The sequence below is a fragment of the Oryx dammah genome, unplaced genomic scaffold, assembly GCF_014754425.2.
Source record: "Oryx dammah isolate SB20612 unplaced genomic scaffold, SCBI_Odam_1.1 HiC_scaffold_10, whole genome shotgun sequence".
NCBI classification, from domain to species: Eukaryota; Metazoa; Chordata; class Mammalia; order Artiodactyla; family Bovidae; genus Oryx; species Oryx dammah.
Genome location: NW_024070194.1, coordinates 29,284,337 through 29,305,021, shown reverse-complemented (window position 1 = coordinate 29,305,021; position 20,685 = coordinate 29,284,337). Strand labels below are relative to the sequence as shown.

Genomic DNA, 20,685 nt, shown 5'->3' with positions numbered 1-20,685 from the left:
GACCCGCCCCCACCCCGAGCCCATTGGCCCGCCCTGCAGTCACGCCCAGTCCCAGGCCGGCTGCTCCCGCGCTGGCCGCCTCCCGCGCCGGTCTAGGAGGGGTCCGGGCTAGCACCGCCCGCCCGCCGGGCTCCCGCCCCCGCGTCCGTGCACCCGGGTCCCAGGGCTGGCCGGCTTCCTCGAGGGGAGCCTCTGCTCGTCTCTTTGGCGGGCCTCCCTGGAGCAGGTTATTCTTTAACGTACGACTGCCTACCTCCCCTGTCCCTTATGTAACTCCAGGGATTGTGGCGGAGCCTTCCCTGGCGATCAGCGGCCACCGTGCGGCCCAGCTCACTTCTCCGAGGAACTCTTCGGCCTGAGGACCGCCCCCCAGGGCTTGCTCCCCTTCCCAAGTACATGGCACGCCCAGCGGAACCAACCCCCACCCCCAAGGCTCTCAGGGTGAGGAAGAGCAGGCTGAGGTATAGGGATCTGGGGCTTTATTGAGACCCTGCCCTGCAGAAGACATGGCAGCCAGGATCCGGGGGACCCCACATGCTGGCAGCGCTGCTGTCTGGAATTTGTGTTGTCAGTTGCGTGTGGGGGAAAGGAGGGTTCGCAGCCCACTCTGGAGGAAGGATCATCTGTAATTGGGTTTTCAGGGCAGGGAGGCGATGAAGACCCCTCCCCAGGCTTAGATAGGAAGCAAAGTGTCTCTGTGCCCTGCACATGTCCTTTCCCGATAGGAGCTGGAGCTCGGGGGTTCCAGAGGTGCTCCCATCTCCTGGATGCTCTCATACACGTTTTCCAGGAGGCTCTTGTCCATAGCGAGGCCCCCAAGAGGGAGGACCTCGTAGGCTGGGTCACTCCCCAGAGCCAAAATTACTCCCCCACCTTTGGGGTCTGGCTGGTCTGTGGCAGGTCCTGGGTCCCTCCTTTTAGGTTTGTTGACCCTGGAATACAGGATGTCCACCTGGAGAAAGGAAGTCAGCCCAGGGAGGAGTCAGTGCCATACATTCAGTGAAGGATCTGCCCAGTCCCACCCACCCTATCTGACATCCTTTGGGTTACCTGAGTGGGTGGGGTTGCCTTGACCTTCCCCTGCCCCAGGCCTTGGGGGCCCTGATCTGTTCCCCTGAACTTCTGGACACAAGCATACTCAGCTACCACAGGTCTGGCCTCAGGCCCAGGCCTGGCATAGCTGCTGGTCAGCCGTGCCCCTGCCCACACCACAGAGCTAACTGCCAGCCTGGCCCTGGGGATTGTTGCCAGCCCCACGTTGGAATAGGTGGCCTCTGGGCCAGTGGAGGGCGCAGCCAGGGGCAGCTCCTGGTGTGAGAAGGGTGCCGGGGGCCTGGTCATGCCTCTGGATGCCTCCAGCCACTGTGGACGTAGGAGATCCATGCTGGCAGGCCGTGGGGCTGTGGGTGGAGAGAGGGCAGAGGTTACTGGGGGTCTGGGGATGCCTACCCACCTCCAGGCCCCAGCCCTCCCACCAGCTCACCTCTGCTACAGGGCCGGCTGCGGTGCAGTTCATGCAGCCTGGTGTCTGACTTGCTGAGGGAGCAGTGGTGGGGTCGTCTTAGCAGTGACTGGGGGCAAGGAAGGCTGGTCGGCCTCCAGATGGCTCCGCCCTGGCCCCAGAACAGTCTGGCCCCAGGGACACTCTGGCACTCACCACTTCTGCTGGCATTGCACTGCCCTGGAGCCTGGACAGCTGCCTCCGTGCCTGCTTCCTGGGTGCCAGAGGGTCATCAGCCCAGGGAGGCAGAGACATGGGTCAGAGATGTCAGCCTCCGGTCCAAGGCCCCTCAGGAAGTATGTGTACAGAGCCATGCTGGGCCTGCCTGAGTCCCGGCCCCTCTGGCTCTGGTAGAGCTGAGCCAGGCCCCACCCAGGCCAGGCAGGGATGGACATACCTGTTGCAGGCTGTGCACAACACCCACAGCCAGAGGAGCAGTGTGAAGCACCCTAGGACCCAGAGAGCAGGAGGGACTGAGGACCCCTGTAGCCTCATCCTGTGAAGATGTGGACGAGCCTGCAAGCTGAAGACTGGTGCTGGAGGCTGAGGGACTGGGAACCCACCTGACAGCCCCACTTGTGTGTCTCATGCTGCCAGGAGGTCCCTTTCCCACTGTGCGCTGACTCAGCACACAGGAAACCCCTGTCTCGGTAGCTCCTCCCTCCTATGGAGGCCAAGGGGGCATGCCTTGGCGCCCACCTTCCCATCTCTGCCTGGGGGGTGCTGGTGTGAGGTGTGCTCTGCCTGGCCCCCACAAGGACCTGAGCTGGCAAGGATGACCCAACTGATGGCTAAGCATAGGGCCTGACCAAGGCCCTGCTGTGGTCACAGGCTGAACCTGAGACCCAGGTCACACCCCAGGAAGGCAAGCCAGAGGCCACAGACTCACCTACAGCCACATCCTGCCCAGGAATAGCTCCTGTCCAGGTGGTGCCTCCTGGCCGCCCACTAAAGACTGGCCCCCCAGGGGCTGGGAAGCTGGAGGGTGAAGCAGGCTGGAGGGGCTACTCTGAACATGGACTCCCCTTCTCCCCCAGGCTCGCCACCCCTCCTCTCCCACTGCCGCTGCCATTGGATGTCTACTTCCTGGAGTCTTGGCAGAGCTGCTCGGGGGCAGGGGGAAGCAGGTGTCCAGTCGCACAGAGCTATGGGGTGGGGAGTCTCTGGAGGTGGGGGCCAGTCCACACAGGCCCAGCAAGTGGGCTTTCCTCACCAGAGGGCCCAAGTCCCAGTGCCCTGACCTGGTAGGGCCCAGTCCTCCCAGACTCCAGCCCTCAGCTGTCCTAGGAAGGCACCAAGGAGCTTGGGGCCCTGGACAGGCCAGAAGCGAGTGGGCACTCACCAAGGCCAGGACGTGGTGTGGCTCCTCCACCGTCTGGAGGCCAGAGTAGCACTCACTGAGACCGGGGTGTAGTGCAGCTCCACCGTCTGGGGTGGCAGGCAGCTTGGGCACCTTGAAGCACAGTGCCTTTGTCGCCTGCAGCCCAGCTCCCCCACTTCACTTCCTGTGTGCCTCATCTCATCTCCCCGCCACGGCAGCCACCCCCACCTGCTGTGGCCCCGCCTGGGGTCTAGATGGTACTTGGCGGGACGAGTTGGCACTGCCTCCACCCATGAAGTGGCAGGTGCGCGGGTGAGGAGACATGCACAACAACCCCAGCTCGCTGGGTCCTCCTGCCCCCTTAACAGTGCTACTCCGGGCCCAGCACGGCCAAGGTCTCCTCCCACCACTGCAGCACCAGCTCCACTCATCTGTGGGTGTCAGGCACTGTGGGCGGGGCATCCGAGGCTGTGACCCACATCTGGGAGAGCAGCAAGGAGGCTCCTGGCTCTGGGTTTGGGCAGGGGCAGCAGGCTCACTCAGGACCCCTCCAGCCCAGCCCTGTGACCTGGTGCAAAGACCCCTACTCCCCAAGGACCCCACAGCCAGTCAAGCCTCCAATGAAATCAGACACTGTGACAAAGTCACTTTAATGTCTTTGCTCACGAGACACCCCAGGACACTGGCAGGTGGACTCAGTGGGCAGGGAAGCATCAGGAAGGGGCCCCTGCAGCCTGTTTCTGCTCAGCAGTGTCCACATGCCGGAGACCAGCAAGAAGGCCCTTTGTGGGGTGTAGCCACAGAGCAGGCTGGCCCTTCTTTCTGGTGGCATCCCCGCTGTCTGCCCGAGGGCAGCAGGAGCCGAGGCCCCTCAGTTCCACCCACAACACGTGCAGGGCTCTAGAACTCAGTCATCTTCTTGTGAGTGTCGGCCTTCCTCTGTTCCCGCTGCAAGCCTGCCTCCTGGGCCCGGAGCTGCCCCAGCTGCCGCTGGGCTCCTGCCAGCTTCTCCTGCAGCTGGGCCGTTGTCACACTGTGCCTGGAGAGGGGCCCACATTCAGCACTGCCGTCCTCCTCCAGCCCCTCCTCAGACCCGGCCTGCCGCCCCCAAACTCTCTCAGGGGAAGCTGGGCAGGGGTGATGTGCCTGGGGCAGGGCCACACGTACCGGCCAGCGTTGCGGGCAAGGGCCTCCTGGATGCCCCGGATGGCTCGCTGGGTCTGCTCAATCTTCTCCTCGGTCTGGAGGAGCCGCAGGCTCAGGGCCCGTTTGGTACTCCTGCTGGCATGGTATACCTCCTTGCCACTCCTCCCGGAGGGCGCCGCCCCCACCTCTGGGGCCCCTGGAGCCCCGCCTTTCAGCTTCTCATTCAGGAAGTCGAACACACTTCGAGGAGGTGGGCGGCCCCCAGGTCCACTCCCTCTGCTCCGGCACTTTGGGGGCTTGCTGACACCAGCCTGGCCAGCCCGGGTTCTCTTCTGCAGGATTTCTGCACACTGGTCTAGTGACTTCCCACGTGGCAGCACCACAGCATGGACGGGCTCCACCCGGCCCTCTGCACGCCGGCCCAGACCTAGGGGAACACCAGGCTGGCATTGCCACTGGACCCTTGGGCCATGATGTGGAGTCCCTCCTGTCCCCAGGCAGCACAAGTGCACTCACCCTTGCCAAACTCATAGCCCATCTTGGCGAGGAGTCTGGAGCCAATGCCCCGCGTGTGCACCTCCCAGCCGGCAAAAGCGGAGCTGCAGGTCCCGGGGTTGGCAGCACCAGGTTCCACCACTGCGGGCATCAGAGGGCAGTGGCTTAACCCAGCTAGATGCAGAGCATCCTGGGCTCCAGCCAAGGCTAACCCAAGAGCTCAGCTCTGCACAGCTCTGCACAGCCGGCCCCCAGCATCCCCAGCACCCTGCCCAGGGCGTGTGGCACAAGCAGAAGGCAGAGCCCGGCCGTTTCCACGACCTGGTCACAGGATGGCCCCCTTCCACGCTCCCTGTTCCCTTGTGGAGAGCAGTCCTCCCCTCCATCAGTATGGACAATGCGGCTAACAGACCCCATGTGGGCACCCCCACCCCTGGGGGGAGGCCAGACACTGACAGCCTATCCTTCATCCAGCCAACAGGTCCCTGTGCCCTGCAGGAAGCTGTCCCTTCCTGTGCATCCCATCCCCTCCCGTGGCTTGCATGGGACTATGGTTTCTGCATCTGTGGGTCTCTGGACGTGCCCCAGATCCATCACACACCCTCATCTCCCCGGGAGTGCGTCCTTGTACTGACCACAGTGTGGGCCCTGCCAGCCGGGAGCCTCTTGGGGGTGGCAGCAGCCATACCTCGAGCATAGCTGGGGTCATCCGCATCGCTGCCGTCTGAGTCAGAGGACCCTGCAGGTTCTGTGCGCAGTGGGGGCAGGATGCTGTCCCCTTCTACCACAGCCTCTTTCAACAGCAGAGAGTCAAACTTGACTGTGTAGTAGCCACTGTCTACATCTGGAGGGGCACAGAGGCAGCAGGGCAGCACACGGAAGTAGCCGCTCTGGAAGGTGGGAGCAGGGTGGGGCCAAAACCAAGGGGGCCCTGCTCTTCTCATGTGTGGGGTGGGACCCCAACACCCACCCAGAGGAGGAGTCACGCAGGACTAACACATGTGACACATGAAGAGGGCTTCCTGGGAAGGGCCCGTCAGGGAGGCCCCGGGGCAGCCTCACCAGTGATCCGTGCTGGGTACCACAGACCATCCTGCCGCTTGGCCAGACACGCAGAGCCAGCCTGCAGGGAGCTCAGGTCCGGGTCCTGGAAGGGGCGCAGCTCGTCCACTGAGACTACCTGCCCGTGCGAGAACCTGCAGAGAGGGCCACATAACTCAGGTATGGCCACCAGCGTCCCACAAGCCCAGATAATCCAGTCTACCTGCCTGGACACCGCCCGATGGAGAGATGAATGGAGAGAGGGACACACAGGTCCACACAGACATCCACAAACACGCATATAATACACAATTATGAGCATCTAAACTGAACACAACATGCATACACACGCAACACCCACCCACACACGTACACACATCCACACATATACACTCAACATGTATACACACACATCACACCCCCACACACATGTACACACACCTACACACATATACACTGAACACATGTATTCACATGCAATATACTCATGCACACATGTACACACCCAGATGTATACACTGAACATGTGTATAAATATGTATGCACACCCATACCTATACGTGCATACATATATACACAGGAACACATATAAGTGCACTCATGCACACATGTATGTACACACATGCATGGACACAAAGAGACACATACATTCACACATGCACCATACACAGGCACACACACACCGACTACACACAAGCACACAAATATGTGTAGGCACATGTGTGTACACATGCACACGTATGGACACACACTGTGCTTGTGCTCTAACTCTCAGATGGACCTGGGTGCGCCGAGGACTAGAGGCTTCTGGTTACTCTCCAGCCTCCTGGGCTAGAGTCACGCACACACAGGCACACATGTGGCTGGGAGACACACTTGTGACAACAGTTCCCCAGCACCGCTCCACTGGACACAACAGGTCATCAAGACAGGGGGTCTGCTTGCGTAACTCACAGGACTGAGGCCTCCCCAGCCAACTAGGAGGAGCTGGTTGTAATGATGCTGCCTTGTCTTTGTCACTGAAACAGTGACACCAAAATGAAAACCAGGAGAGAGGAGGTGGGACAGGAAGTGTGGGAACAGAGGGCTGCAACTTTGAACTTGGCCAAATAAAGACATGAAGTCACCAGGCACACATCTCCTGCAGTGCCCCCATTTCAGGGAGGAAGCGTTCTAACCCACAAAAGCAAGCAAAGACAGGCCCTGGCTCCAACATACAGCCAGCCTCGCGTGAAGAGACCATGGGGAGAAAGGAGAGGCGAGAAAGCATTTCAGTCACCTTCCTAGGTGGGGTTCTGGGAGGTTCCTTCTCACCCCTGCCCGTCCTCGGGCACCCAGGGTACTGCCACTGACCAGTGGCACCAGCAGATCCAAGACCAGTCCACGTGTCTTTTGGCGGGCACGGTGGTTGAAAAGTCCTGTTCAACCGAGGAAAGAGACCCAGACCCAAGGGGAATTTGGCCAAACTCCTCCTCAACACACCCAGACTCCGCCAATAAACCTCCCTGCAAGGATCTTCAGTGCTCTTAGAAGCCTTAAATTTGGTTGTCCTCCTTAAGCCAGCAAGTGCGTCTATGAAATGACCCTAGAAAAGTATGGTGGACTTTGCATATGGTGGACATATGCAAAGATTGAGCCAGAAGGGTATGAACCAAACATGTAAGACTCAGAAATAACCAAAGTTCCCAATCATGGGAGTAGTTAACGGAATGTGCATGAAATCAACGTCAGCTAAGAGCACAGGCAGCCTGACCAATGGAATGAAGGGGACCCAGGAAAAGCCTCTCACAGGACACAATCCACACAGGACAGAGGTGTTACTAAAGAGGCAGGAAAAGACAGACTACAATTTTCATAAGGAAAAAATTTTAAATGTTTCCCAAACTCAAACCCCCAGCAACACCTCTACTTAATCGTTTACCTCACAACATTTATGAATAGTGCTTATGATTTATGAGTAATTATAATTATTTGTGAATAATTATAATTATTTATGAATAACACCATCTAGAATAATAAGTAAATACATGAATGAGAAAACAAGCATTTAGAATAAGTACACATCATAACTGTGGTTTATCCCAGGAATGCAAGGGTGGTTCAACAGGTGAAAGCCATTCAATGAAACAGCACATCAACAGAACACGAGCATATCAACTGATACAGAAAAGACACCTGGAAAAAACCCAACGACCTCACTTGTTAAAAACACTCAACCTGATAAACAGCATCTACGGAAAACCCACAATTCAGATCACACTCAAGGAGGGGAGGAGGGGTACTTTCCCCTAAGATCAGGAACCAGACAGCAAGTGCTCCTGCCACTTGCATTCAGTACAGTACTGGAAGTTCTAGGCGGGGCAGTTAAACAAGAAAAAGAAATAAAAGCCAGCCGAATTGGAAGAGAATAGGCAAAAGTATCTGTTTGTCAATGACATAATTGTATATACATGCTGTGCTCAGTCGTGTCTGATTCTTTGTGCCCCCAAGGACTGTAGCCTGCCATGCTCCTCTGTCTATGACATTTCTCAGGCAAGAATACTGGAGTGGGTTACCATTTCCTCCTCAAGGGGATCTTCCCAATGCAGAGATCGAACTCGCATCTCCTGTGGCTCCTGCGTTGGCAAGTAGATTCTATACCACTGAGCCACCTGGGAAGCCCCAGGAAATTGGATACCCACATGCAAATGAATGAAGTTGGATACTTACATCATACCATTAGAGCAGGTAATTTACAAGGGGAAAAAAAAAAAAACTTTTAAACAATATTTTATGTCAAAATTGAGTAAGGTATATCAAATATTCAAGGAAAGCAACATGAACCAAGAATCATATACATGTTCATCAAAACCGCTAAATTGTGTCTTCATGAAAGACACAACCAGAGCCTAACAGACATGCTGCTGCTAAGTCGCTTCAGTCCTGTCCGACTCTGTGCAACCCCACAGACGGTAGCCCACCAAGCTCCCCCATCCCTGGGATTCTCCAGGCAAGAACACTAGAGTGGGTTGCCATTTCCTTCTCCAATGCATGAAAGTGAAAAGTGAAAGTGAAGTCGCTCAGTCGTGTCTGACTCTTAGCGACCCCACAGACTGCAGCCCACCAGGATCCTCCATCCATGGGATTTTACAGGGAAGAGCACTGGAGTGGGGTGCCACTGCCTTCTCCGAACAGACATGCTAGGTCTCTACAAATGTTATTCCTGTGAGCCCTTCCTAAAGAACCTACCAGAAAATGAGTCTCAGACAACCAACACGACTAAGAAGACCCTGACAGATGGGCAGATGGGAGCAGGAGACGCTAAGTTCCTTCCAGAACTAGCGCTGAGAGTGACGGGAGACAATGGGCTGCGACAGCCATGAGAGCCAACTGTGCAGGTCTAGTGCAGTCAGATGGCAGGGAGAGTGGGAAGTGCACATCAAAACGCTCTAAAAGTCTTCAGTCGTCATAACTAAAGAATGAATGCTGTTCTGAGAGCGTCCTGTGTATGCAGAGTGGGATAAAACAAGTTAATTACAGGATGTTGGTCCTTGAAGACCAGAGTCCTGAGGGAGAGAAGGATATACAGATGCAATCCAGAAAAGATTAAGAAATCAGTATGAACTCACTAGGCACTCGTCCTTGAACAAACAGATGCACTAACACAGACATCAGCATGTGTCCACCTGCACTTCTAGCTCTGTCTGCTGAAGAGACCTAGCATTGAGCCCCCTGCAGCAAAGTGCATCCCAGGGCCTCCCTATGAGTCTTGAAATAGCATCTGCCACTAAAAGAAACCAGGGTTTCTCAGAGACTTGGCTGCTTTCAGGCCTGTGGCAGGAAGAGCACAGGTGAGGGTGGGGAATCCTGATTTCCAGGACCGTGTCAAGAGGGCGAGGAGCCAACATGAAAAGGCTCCACCTGGCAAGAGTGGGACAGCTTGAGTTTCAGTAAAAATCAGCATTTCAGTGGACTGAAATTCATCAAACGCATTTAAGTCCATCAGTCCACAAGGATATTAAATATTTTTTAAAGTGAATTTATCACCTCAGGATGAAAGAGAACCAATTTGTTATCTTGGAAACTAAGCAAACGAAAGAGAAACATCAGGCATTATCCTGCCTTTTCTATACAATCTGTCCCACTACCTAGCCGGCTTCTACATGAGGAGAGGTGACTCTGAAACACCCTAGCTAGTAAACGAGCTGGTGGAGCTGAAAGCTCCTTGTTGCAATACACACCATACCAGCAGATCCAGGCACTGAGCATCACGTGCTGCGAGAGGCAGCAGAGCACTGAGTTGTGCCCAGGTGGGACCCCGAGAGTGAGCAGGTCCCAGGATCCAGCTGCCAGCCTTCTGGTCACTGCAAGAATGTGCTGGGCTGCACCAGGGTGGTGGGTGATGGTCAGCATTAGAGGGTCTGCCCCTTCAACAGTGAAACTGGGAGGCCAGGAAAGGCAGGGGTGGGGGTACACAGTCAGATTCAGACAGCAGCCTTTAGACGTGAGCAAGATTAAACTGCAACATTTATATCTTAGCCGTATCTGAGTGATATGCCACAAGGAACACAAGGAGGCGATTATCATAAAGGTCAGGGTGGTGATTCTTTTTGGAAGAGGGAAAAGGCTGTGTTTGGGCTGAGGCACAGAGGACCCCAGAGTAACCGGCAGCTTTGTAGTTTTCAGCTGAGTACTCGAGTGTTACAGTGATCCCTTGTGCTGTCTTTACTTTCTGGATTTGACCTTTTTCACAAGATAAAAATTTTAAGTCCACTGTGTCCTTATTCCATGTTAGGTACTGTTTTTTTATGCATATTAATGCATTCCACCCTCTCAACAACTGCAAAAGACATGCTCCTCTCTGTTTTATGGATAAGGATACTGAAACACAGAGCGATAAAGTTAGAACAATGTATGAAAAAATGTTCAATTTTACTAATAATCGAGGAAATACAAGTTCAATCAAGACCACCTCTTCACTTTAGTGGGTACGAATCCACAAGTTAGAGAACGTGACCAAGAGTGACTAGGGTGACTACGACAGAGCAGACCAGGGACTTAGAAGCAGACAGCGCGCAAGGAAAGAAAATGCTCGCGCCATCCACACTGGGGACATTCCCAACAGAGACAAAAGATGTATACTAGGATTTTCAGTGTGTTCTTTTTAGTAAATAAAAACTGGGAAACACCAGGAGACAAAATAAAATATGGCATATGAATGAGGAAAAATAATAGCAGTTAAAATGCAGAAAACAGTCCTATAAATATCAATGTAAACTTCTCTCCCAGACACACTCAGTGAGAAGAGCAAGTTGCAAAACAAAGCAGACTGTACAACACAGTTTAATTAGAAAGTAAAGCACAAGAATATTCTGTTCACAGACACACGTGCCTGTAAAGGATTCAGACGCTAGAGAGATGCTCATCATAGTTGTGACAAGCCTCTCGGAAGGGGCGGATAGAAAGGCAGGTCCCAGGGTGCTTCAACACTACTTTATCTTTACAATAAAATTTTAAATAAGTAAATTTTAAACTAAAAATCCAAAGTAAAAGCAACAAAATAACTGTTAACACCTGCGTGGTGGTGGGGTGGGTGGGCTGCATGGGTCAGGCCTGAAGCTGACAGCAGGCAGCAGCATTTCAGAGCCGGACTGCCCCCTCGGGGGTCCAGCAACCACAGCAGCTGTAGGGCCTACCTGGCGGGCTTGCTGCCGGGTGAGTGAATACACGTGAAACCCCTGGAACAGTGCTGCCCAGAGGAAGCAGCACATGGATACGTCAGTTCTCATCCCCACATGGGACGTGGCACAGGGACGGGGAGGAACCATCCAGAGGGACCATGGCAGGAAGGATGGAGGGCTCCCTGCTCTGCTCCTTAACTCTCTGCTGGGGGACAAAGCAGCAGCCATCCTGTGGAAGCTCAAGGAGGCTTATGACTGATTCATGCACTTTCCTGTATGTACACTACACTTTTCACAAAACTCATGAGGAAAAAGGAAAAAAGGGAACTGCACCAAATAAGACTCTGGGCCCAGCAAAAATCTGTAAAGAAATAAGATAACCAAACAACTGAAGATATTGAATAGTTACCCTGGACTACTGATTAAAGAAGAAAATCATCTACTAGAAATCTCAGGAAATATTCCTTGGAAAGGAAAAAGAAGCAAAATTAAACATAATGTACATAAGGAAAACACAGCATCATTACAACATTCGTGATTAAATACGAACAAGGTCTTGCTGTTAAGTTGGTGAGGTGTGAGAGTGACACGGAGGTAATTTTTAACATAACATCCTTGTCACTTAGGTTAAGCGGGCATCCTGAAGTACTTACAGGCAAAATGCCCAGTAGGTCCTACAACCTGCTTTAAAATACTCCAGGGGCAGGAACAGAGGATACAAGAGTAGCAAAACATTGACCTACCATGACAGTGTGAGCAGTCTCTATGCTACTCTCCCTAGTTACCTGGGTGTTTGACCCCTTCTCTAATAAAATATCTAAAATATAAGTAAATTTTATAAGTGTCACTTTGAAGCATAGGACAGGTCACGGTGGCGGGGGGACTCCATTCTTTTCAACATAAACCCTTCTGTACTCCTGACATACCTGGGGAAAAGCCAAGACCCCTAATGAAGGATACTGCTAGAAGAACCCCCTGCCCCTATAAAGTTCTCTTCTTCTCAGCATTTTGCTTGGCCAAGAAAAACAAAACTGCAAAGAACTGCAAAGGTTCTGTCCGCAAGTCCCCGCGCCCCCACCCCCCCTCCCCCCACTGCTAGGGGCCTAGAGAACTCAGGCCTTACCTGCAGTTTTCCTGGAAGCGGCACTTCCCCTCCAGGAAGAACGGGCAGGGCTTCAGGGACTTGTGAGTGGGGTAGAGATAGAGCACGCGCACACCCGGGGAGCCGTCGTCCGCCTCCTCGGTGCCCACTACCATGGCGTTGTGATACTCCAGGGTGCCCCAGGCACTGTAGTAGGGGGCGTTCACCTTTCTCCCACTCAGTGCTGCTCCGCCCTCTTGGTCCTCCCCGTCGTCCTCCTCCTGCCCAGGCTCCGTGGGTCCTGGCCCAGTCTCTCTCGAAGGAACAGTCTCCAGTTCTGCCGCGGGGGCTACTGGCACCTCCGCCGTCTCCACGATGGCATTTTGGAAAGCCAAAGGCTCAGCATCCTCCTGGACTGGGCGCTCTCCATCCAGCGCCGCCAGCAGCTTGCTCTTCCTGACCGACACCAGGCTGGCCTCAGTGAGCTCGATCAGCTCCTTCAGGTCCCCCTGCAGCTGGCGCAGGTCGGCCAGCTCCGAGGGATCCAGGCCAGCGCCCAGGGCCAGCTCCACCTGCTGCAGCTGCGCGTCGTAGGTCCGGAGGGCGGTCTGCAGGCTCTCCTCGTCCATCCTGGCGGGAGGGGCCGATTTCCCGCGCCTGCGGGGCTGGGTCCCTGGGTCCTCAGAGGGGAGGCGTGGGAGCCAGAGCTGCGGAGAAGAGAAGCCAGATGAGTCTGGGACCGACGGCCCCCGCAACGCCGGCACTGAGCGGTGGCCGACCGCAACCCTCGGTGGTCAGCCTGCGGAACCGTGAACAGCAGTCTCTTCGTTTGGACCTGGAGATATTTCAAGCTCCGAGAGGAGGAGCCAAAGCTGGCCCTTGGCCACTGGCCCCACGGCCTCGATTCCCTTCCCGGGAGCTGCCTTCAAGCTCTTCCGGGGTCTATGCGTCCAAGTCTTGTGTCCCCCGCCGGACCCACCTCTGCGGCCTCGCGCCGCCCGTCTCCGCTCGGTCAGCAACCTCGGGCCAAGGCCCCGTTGCCCAGACCCCCTCGCCCCGGCCAGGCCCTCCTCCGCGCGGTTTCCCGGCCGCCGCCACAGACGGCCAGCCGGCCTCACCGGCCAAAGCCGTCCGGCGCCCCACTTCCGCCCTTGCAGCCCACAGGCGCTTCCGCCCGAGCGCCGCCGCCAGCGGAAGTGTCTGGCGCGGGGGCTGCCGGGAAGGCTCCGCCCCTCCCCGGCTGACCAGCGCGTGTCCCGTCAGGCGCCGCGCGGGGTTAGCGCGGGGTCGGTGGGTCAGGCGCCAGGCGGCTGCCCTGCTCTGCGGCTCGGCGGTCCGGCCGGGCGGTCGCAGGTACATCGAGGCGGGTGGGCGGAGCTGGGCCCAGGCTCGGCGACCGGTCCGCAGTCTGTCCGCGCCGCCCGCCCGCCTCACGACTGCTCTGGGCAGTCACCAGCCCTCAGAAGCCCCGCCTCTGAGAGGCGCTCGCGGCGGGCCGGGAGCGAAGCGGGCGTTGGTTAAGGAGACCCGAGGGGAGCAAAGCCTGAAGGGAGCCCGGGCGGGGGAGTACCGAGAAGCGGGGCGGGACAGGCTGCCCTCTGCCTGCGAACAGAGGCCCTGGCCGGGCCGGAGAGGGCGTGTGGGCACCTGGAGCGCCGGGCCGATTATTCTGTAGCAGTTGCGGAGGCGAAGGCCGGCGGAGGGGAAGGGAAGGGAGGCGGAGCCAGAAGGGCCCTGGGCTCCAGCTGTGAGCGGCCGTGCGGGCAGCGGGACCCTCTGTCCACGGTGCGGGCCGTCTCGTCCGATCTCGGGTGCCCAGGGCAGGATGTACACGCTGCTGTCGGGCCTATACAAGTACATGTTCCAGAAGGACGAGTACTGCGTCCTGATCCTGGGTCTGGACAACGCCGGGAAGACGGTGAGTGTGGCTCCGTGTCAGCACCATCCCCCACCCCCACAGTCTTTTCGGTGTGTTTTTTTAGCTGCGTGTACTCCACCCAGGCAGGCTCTGAACCCTGCTTAAGGTCATAGGATAGTTATCACCAGCCGCTTTAAAAGGCAAACGTTGTTCTCTTTTGCCTTGTTGTAAAGGAATAAGCCCCAGGAGGGGGTGTTTGAAAACTATTGCAATTCTATCTCACGCCTCTTTCTCTCTGCCCTTAGACCTTCTTGGAGCAGTCAAAGACCCGATTCAACAAGAACTACAAGGGGATGAGTCTGTCCAAAATCACTACCACCGTGGGCCTAAACAGTAAGGGTCCTTTGGGGGTGTGGGTTGGGGGCAGAACGCTGAGGATGCTGCAGTGTGCAAAGGCCACGGGTGAGGCCTCTGCTCCGGCTACCGTTGGTTCCAGCATTGTGCAGCACAGGTTCAGCCTGCTTCTCCCAGGAGAGCTGGGAGCTGGTGGGTCAGGGATCAAAACTGCAGCCTCACCTGTCTCTTCTCTGCAGTCGGCACTGTGGACGTGGGAAAGGCCCGCCTGATGTTCTGGGACTTGGGGGGGCAGGAGGAGCTGCAGTCTCTGTGGGACAAGGTAAGATGGGTGGGTGCCACGTTGGCTCCCTAGCACCGTCTCTATCCGGGTGGTACCTTAGTCTCGTCCTTCCTTTTATCAGAGGTGAAGTCGCTCAGTCGTGTCCGACTCTTTGCGACCCCATGGACTGTAGCCTACCAGGCTCCTCCCTCCATGGGATTCCCCAGGCAAGAGTACTGGAGTGGGTTGCCATTGCCTTCTCCAGGGGATCTTCCCGACCCAGGGATCGAACCTGGGTCTCCTGCATTCCAGGTGGATGCTTTAACCTCTAAGCCACCAGGGAAGCCTAGGATTCTTCTTTCCTTAATCTTGGCAGCTTCTGTGACCCATTTGGTTCCTGAGGCTCACCCCCATCCCAGTTCCTCAGTCACACCCCAAGAGCAGGGACACACTGGTTCCTTTAGCTTAGAGATTTTGTTGCTAATCAGCACAAGATGAGACAGAGGATGCCTGAGGAGCAGGGAAGACACAATGGCTCTCAGCTTCAGCCCTGGGGCCCGAGTCTCCCCCATGGGGTCCCTCCTACTGAGGGGAGGATGTCCTCTAAGGCTCACAGCAGCTGTCTCTTCTTTTGACCTTTTGAAGCATTTCTGAGACCTCAGAATCGTAATTAGTCTTTCACTCAGCCTCTGCCAGGCACAGGGTCCAGCAGAGAGCAGGGTGGAATGAGCCTCTTCCCCTCCCCCACCCAGTGGATGCTGGGGGCACAGACAGGCTCACCCAGCTCTAGGGGCACTGATCACCCCGGCACTTGCTGATGTCTAATGCCCTAGTCTTGGTTTCTGGCTTGACCCCAGCAGGAGGTCCTTGGTCATTTTCCCCACCTTCTCCCCAAAGTGTCCTCCCTGTCCTGACCTCCAGCCAAGAAGACCCTGTCCATTCCATGGCCAGAAGGTCATTGACAGGCCCTCTGTGACCATTTAAGTTGGACCAAGCCAGGGGCTGTTTGTTCAAACCTCAGATCCACACGGGGACCTGACATTCTTTATAGGCCAGGGTCTCAGAGTAGCAGGGGCAGGGTGTGTCAGAGTTTAGCAGCTGGCAAGTGTTGTGGGGGATGAAGATCTGGTCAGGGGCAGGGTCATCTTGGGCGCTGCCCCATGTCAGGCCAAGCTGGCTGGGATCCTATCCCCTTGGCAGGTCACCATGGCGGGCAGCTATGACATGCTCAGGTAGCTCTGGTGCGTCAGAGTGGGTCCTGCAGGAGCTGACAAGGGGCCCTGTGCTGGGCGCACTGCCCACCATGGCAGCCAGGACATAGCTAGTGAAGGTGCTCTGCTGCCCTTGCGCCTCTGGCTGGGGTCTGGCTCCTCCTGAGGGGAAGCCAGCTTGGTGGTTGGTGGTAGCCCCCAGCTTCCACTTCTGGTCACGCCATGGCCTTGCCACTGCCTCCTCACGAGGACTGAGCCTGCCATCTCGGCAGGATGGGCCCGGGGTTTCTCACATGCTCCCCGACTCTTGAGATGGAGTGGGTGCCCTGCCTCCTGCTGATGGCATCAGGTGCCCCTGCCAGGCCAGGGCTTTGCCGGCCTCTGGTGACTGGGTTGCACAGGGGTGCCATGTCCCCAGCCGTGTGGGTCACCAGGAGGGGTGTAAAGTGGGCCTCCTGCTCTCCCCTTGTTCTGAGACTATGTCCCGGGGCCTGTCCCTGCCCCCTTGTAGTCCGACAGCATCTGGTGGACCTTCACTTCCACCTCTACGGCCTTACCTCCACCCAGCACCTCTGCTCGTGCCGCAAGCTGGTACCTATAGGTTTGTGCACGTGCCAGCTGCAGGCCATGTTTGTGGACCCAGTGGACCCTCTGGCACCCTGCCACAGGGAGGACTTGTGGCCTCTGTCTCTCCAGGCCGCACCTGAGAGCCTCCAGAGTGTGGGCATTGGTGACAACTGTCCTCAGGATCTGGGTCGGGTGGGCACCATAGGTTCACAGCTACCGCTGCTTCCTGGTCATCCCCCGCTGGTGGACCCCGCCCCCATCTGCCAGGGCCCAGTCACACACCAGTTGAAGTTCTCTGCCACCACAGGGGTCCGGGGCCCAAGTAGTGATTCCCTTACTGACTTGCTGCAAACCCCACAGTGCCCTTGTCTGCCTAGGAGGCCTGCACTGTTGGGCTGCAGCTCCCGGGTCCTGTATCACCCAAGCAGGCCAGCCAGAGAGGCCTCAGGTTTGGAGTTCATGGTTGGTCTGTGGACCAGAAGGCCACCCATGTTGAGGGATGTGCGGGTGTTCCCAGTTCCTGAGTTCTTGCTGGGCAGGAGCTGGGGTGGAGACAAGGGGCAAGGATGCAGTCACCTGCTCCTGCGACATGGGTGTTTCTGTCCTTTTAACATCAGGACAGAAGGTGGATTCACCAGGCCTTGCTTCATGTGTCTGTTTCCCCAGGGATGGTGCTGTTCACTCCCCATAGCTCTCCCTGTACCCTGGGCTCTGGTGCGTGTGTGTGTGTGGTGGGGGGGTGGGGCTCTCTTGTGTGGCTGCTGCTGCAGGAACCCAGGGCTGGCTGGCCTGCTGATGCCAGCCTGCTGCTAAGTCACTTCAGTCATGTCCTACTCTGTGCAACCCCAGAGACAAGGCTCCCCCATTCCTGGGATTCTCCAGGCAAGAACACTGGAGTGAGTTGCCATTTCCTTCTCCAGTGCGTGAAAGTGAAGTCGCTCAGTCGTGTCTGACTCCTAGCGACCCCATGGACTGCAGCCTACCAGGCTCCTCCGCCCATGGGGTTTTCCAGGCAAGAGTACTGGAGTGGGTTGCCATTGCCTTCCTACAGAGCTCCAAACTCCCTGGGATGGCTCTGTCATTGGCTGTGTTGTCCCATGCAGGGGTCAGAGCTGCCTTGAACGTGTAGGAGGCCTTCCCTGGCTCCCTATTGATATACCTACTGCCTTGCTGTCTGCACTGGGTCCCCCTACCCAAGTGTACAGAGACCTGGAGCCCCATCCTTTATCCTCTGGCCACTCTCCTCAGGCCAGGGGGTGTGGGTGGGTCTCAGCAGTGGATCCTGAAGTGGGGTTTAGAGCACAGCACCTGCGAAGTGGGTGAGGAAGATGGCCACCCTGTCCCAGCAGGTCTGGGGTGTATCTGCACTCTGCCCCACCTCCAGGAAGCACCCTAGCAGGGTCTCCCAGCTAGGGGCTGCCCTGAGGTTGCTGAGTGCCCGAGGCTCAGCACCTGGTTTTCCTCCTGCCCAGTACTATGCAGAGTGTCATGGCGTCATCTATGTCATCGACTCCACAGACGAGGAGCGGCTGTCTGAGTCCAAACAGGCATTTGGTGGGTACAGCCAGCTAGGCTGGGTATGCAGGGAGTGGGAGGGTTCTGTCTGCAGAGTCCCGATTCCAGAGCTGGGCTTGGGGGAGGTTGGGCCACGCCGGGACAGGAAGACGCCAGCCAAGTGCGTCCATGTGGGGTCAGCAGGGATGTGGGGACCTGTGTGGAGGCGGATGAAGGGCACTCACTGCCGCCTCTCTGCCCGCCCCAGAGAAGATGGTCACAAGCGAGGCGCTGGACGGTGTCCCCATCCTGGTGCTGGCCAATAAGCAGGATGTTGAGGTGAGCCCCTAGGCCAAGTGGGCTCCTGCTCCCGCCAGATGGGGACCTCTCCGAGGGGAGGGCCACTACCTTCTTCAGTTACCCTGAGTGTGGCTGCCCCAGGCGAACAGATTACCCCCACCCCTGGGTTCTTCCTGCTGTGCTGGCACCTCTGCACCAGAGGCAGCAGTCCCCCATTCCTCTGCAGCCAGGGGCCTCCTGCTGGGCGGACCCAGGTGAAGGTCTGGAAAGAGTGCAGAAGCACCTCAGGGTGGGAGTCAGTGCTGACACCAACCTGTCTGCTGCCCTTGAGCACAGTAACTATGCTGGCCCCACTCCATGAACCACTGGTGAGAGGTGGCATCATGGCAGCCGTTCGCTTGGAGGGGGCCCTGAACAGACGGGTGGCATATTCCTGTAGCATCTGCGTTGTGCTGCCAGGGTGTGTCTCCATGAGGCTGCTAACCAGGCAGGTACCCTCCTGGACAGTAGCCAGGAGGCACCTCCTGGAAGGTGCCATGAAGCTTCCCACCTGCCCTCTACCCCCACAGCTCTGGAACTGCTCTGGGGGTAGAGGGTGGGCAGGGTGGCAGGCCTACCTCTCATGGCCTCACCTCCCCCAGACTTGCCTCTCCATCCCTGACATCAAGACTGCATTCAGCGACTGTGCCTCCAAGATCGGCAGGCGGGACTGCCTGACCCAGGCCTGCTCGGCCCTCACAGGGTGAGTGGGGTTCACCCTGGGCACCGGGGGCCACAGCCAGCCCCGCCTCATGCCCATTGTCTCCACAGCAAGGGGGTGCGCGAGGGCATCGAGTGGATGGTGAAGTGCGTCGTGCGGAATGTGCACCGGCCGCCACGGCAACGGGACATCACGTAGGCACACCTGCCTGTGTGCCCAACTCTTGTCCTGAAGAGTTCCTGCCTGCTCCACACCACCAATTCTGGGGGCTGGGTCGGCTTTGCCTTTTGGTTCTCCCATTTGCTTTGTTTCTTCTCTAAGACAAATTTTTCTGTGTCCAGAAAAGCAGAGGCTTCTGCTAGGGGTGCTGGGGCCTTAGGGATGCCAGCCGACCGCCAGCAGAACTTACGGCCATAGCAGGCCTAGATCTGCCCGAGGCCCAGTCTGGGCCCCCCGCGGGCCACCTCTCCTTTTGGAGCTGCTGCCCCAGCAGGCCTGCCGGTTTGGCCCTGCATGGGGCCTTGATGGGGAGCTGCTTGGAAATAGGTGTTTCAGAGCTGTGGGGCCCTCCATAGTGCTCAAGGCTGCTCTGTGCCTCATGCCCATGGAGGCAGCTATGACTGTCCTTGGCCTCTGTTCCCTCTGATCTTGGACTCAGGTGGGGGGGTTGGTGTCACCTGAAGGAGACCTGGGCTTGTTGCTGTCCCTGTCCTGATGCAGCTTCAGGAGGCAGGGAGACCTGCCTGGGAGGCTGTGAGCCCCACCCACTGGCCCAGCCACCTTGTTTTGATCTCCAGGGAAAATGGGAAAGCTAGGTGGTTGTGCTGGGAGTGGGCATCTGTTCCTCCCCACCCCCAGCCTGCCTGCCACCCACCCAGAATAACCTAGAGATGAGCTTGGGGTGTGAGGAAGGCCAGCAGGGTCCCAAGGAGCCCAGGCTAGTAGTGTGCTGGGCCTGTGCTCCCAGCTGGGGGTGAAGGCCGGGGTTGCTCTCAGGTCTGGGCCCTTTCCAGTCCTGTGTCCAGGAGCAGAGGCCCTCCAGGCAAGGCTGGTCCTCAGGACCCTCCCACATGGCCCTTGTGGAAGCTGGTGACACCCCGTGAGCCTAGCCATGGGCAAAATAAAGAGTTGGAGTGGCTCCCATCCACCATTCTCCAGAGGCCTGGTGGCTTTGTCTGAGGGTCAGGTTCCCCAGGCAGCTGGGGAGGAGATGCTGGGAAAAGGATGAGTCAGGGCTGTGGGTGGGTGCCAGCTGCAGGTGAGGTGACTCATTGAGGGGGTGCTTTGATCCTGCCTCTCCCTGGAGCCCTTCCTGGAGGTCAGGCAGGAGCCTCCAGGGCTGGTGGGGGCTGCCAGGACTGGGAGTCCTAGGTTGATGAGTCAAGGCCTCATCTGAACCTGCCCTAGAAAGGAAAAGCATCGTTTCCCAGAAAACGAGTGGGACACACTGTCCTACCCAGAGGTCTTGGCTAGTCCCTTGCTGGGAAATCCCCTGCCGCTTTGAGGAGGGTGGAGCCTCAAAGAGGGGCAGCTTGAAGGTGACACTTCATGGCACTTAAGGGCACAGACTGGCACTGACCACTCTGACTTGCCTATTCCACAATGGAGCCCTTGAATTCAGTGACTCGCCCTCCCTGCCTCCACACTTCCCTAACCGCTCAGCCAAACTTTGAGAGAGGGGTGTAACCTGCTGT

The 20,685-nt window shown here is 57.3% G+C and overlaps 3 protein-coding genes across 7 annotated transcripts; 1 reads left to right on the top strand and 2 right to left on the bottom strand.

Moving 5' to 3' along the window:
• Positions 1 to 462: 462 nt before the first annotated feature.
• On the bottom strand, positions 463 to 3,341 carry LIME1 (Lck interacting transmembrane adaptor 1). Of its 3 annotated transcripts, XM_040247742.1 has the most exons (6): positions 2,844 to 3,341; positions 1,899 to 2,024; positions 1,658 to 1,715; positions 1,484 to 1,571; positions 1,051 to 1,400; positions 463 to 952 (listed from the first exon to the last, which is right to left on the bottom strand). In XM_040247742.1, exons 1-6 carry the CDS (start codon positions 3,251 to 3,253, stop codon positions 674 to 676), a joined length of 1,311 nt encoding a protein of 436 aa, XP_040103676.1. In that variant the 5' UTR covers positions 3,254 to 3,341; the 3' UTR covers positions 463 to 673. The 3 variants fall into 3 exon arrangements, with proteins under 3 accessions (XP_040103676.1, XP_040103677.1, XP_040103678.1); XM_040247743.1 differs by having other exon boundaries at positions 1,899 to 3,341; XM_040247744.1 differs by lacking the exons at positions 1,051 to 1,400; positions 1,484 to 1,571.
• Positions 3,342 to 3,438: 97 nt separating this feature from the next.
• ZGPAT (zinc finger CCCH-type and G-patch domain containing) lies at positions 3,439 to 13,411 on the bottom strand. The gene is made up of 6 exons (XM_040247733.1): positions 12,288 to 13,411; positions 5,526 to 5,659; positions 5,152 to 5,307; positions 4,485 to 4,604; positions 3,990 to 4,395; positions 3,439 to 3,861 (listed from the first exon to the last, which is right to left on the bottom strand). The coding sequence occupies exons 1-6, from the start codon at positions 12,872 to 12,874 to the stop codon at positions 3,723 to 3,725; spliced, it is 1,542 nt and encodes a 513-aa protein (XP_040103667.1). The 5' UTR covers positions 12,875 to 13,411; the 3' UTR covers positions 3,439 to 3,722.
• Positions 13,412 to 13,467: 56 nt separating this feature from the next.
• ARFRP1 (ADP ribosylation factor related protein 1) lies at positions 13,468 to 20,144 on the top strand. Of its 3 annotated transcripts, none has more exons than XM_040247772.1 (8): positions 13,468 to 13,598; positions 14,070 to 14,163; positions 14,409 to 14,496; positions 14,697 to 14,779; positions 17,970 to 18,051; positions 18,260 to 18,330; positions 18,933 to 19,033; positions 19,102 to 20,144. In XM_040247772.1, the coding sequence occupies exons 2-8, from the start codon at positions 14,071 to 14,073 to the stop codon at positions 19,187 to 19,189; spliced, it is 606 nt and encodes a 201-aa protein (XP_040103706.1). In that variant the 5' UTR covers positions 13,468 to 13,598; position 14,070; the 3' UTR covers positions 19,190 to 20,144. The 3 variants fall into 3 exon arrangements, 2 of the variants coding, with proteins under 2 accessions (XP_040103706.1, XP_040103705.1); XM_040247771.1 differs by having other exon boundaries at positions 13,472 to 13,598; positions 14,065 to 14,163; XR_005722323.1 differs by having other exon boundaries at positions 13,480 to 13,598; positions 14,065 to 14,163; positions 18,265 to 18,330.
• Positions 20,145 to 20,685: the final 541 nt, after the last annotated feature.

Excerpts from the sequence above, each read along its gene's own strand:
- LIME1 (XM_040247742.1), bottom strand. The coding sequence starts at position 3,253 with ATGAGTGGAGCTGGTGCTGCAGTGGTGGGAGGAGACCTTGGCCGTGCT. Across the intron at positions 2,025-2,843 it reads CACACCACGTCCTGGCCTTG|CTTGCAGGCTCGTCCACATC; the intron begins GTGAGTGCCCAC and ends ACCAGTCTTCAG. Across the intron at positions 1,572-1,657 it reads GTGCAATGCCAGCAGAAGTG|TCACTGCTAAGACGACCCCA; the intron begins GTGAGTGCCAGA and ends CCTTGCCCCCAG.
- ARFRP1 (XM_040247772.1), top strand. The coding sequence starts at position 14,071 with ATGTACACGCTGCTGTCGGGCCTATACAAGTACATGTTCCAGAAGGAC. Across the intron at positions 14,497-14,696 it reads TACCACCGTGGGCCTAAACA|TCGGCACTGTGGACGTGGGA; the intron begins GTAAGGGTCCTT and ends TCTTCTCTGCAG. Across the intron at positions 18,052-18,259 it reads TGAGTCCAAACAGGCATTTG|AGAAGATGGTCACAAGCGAG; the intron begins GTGGGTACAGCC and ends TGCCCGCCCCAG.
- ZGPAT (XM_040247733.1), bottom strand. The coding sequence starts at position 12,874 with ATGGACGAGGAGAGCCTGCAGACCGCCCTCCGGACCTACGACGCGCAG. Across the intron at positions 5,308-5,525 it reads GTACCCAGCACGGATCACTG|ATGTAGACAGTGGCTACTAC; the intron begins GTGAGGCTGCCC and ends GTGCCCCTCCAG. Across the intron at positions 4,605-5,151 it reads TGACCCCAGCTATGCTCGAG|TGGTGGAACCTGGTGCTGCC; the intron begins GTATGGCTGCTG and ends TGATGCCCGCAG.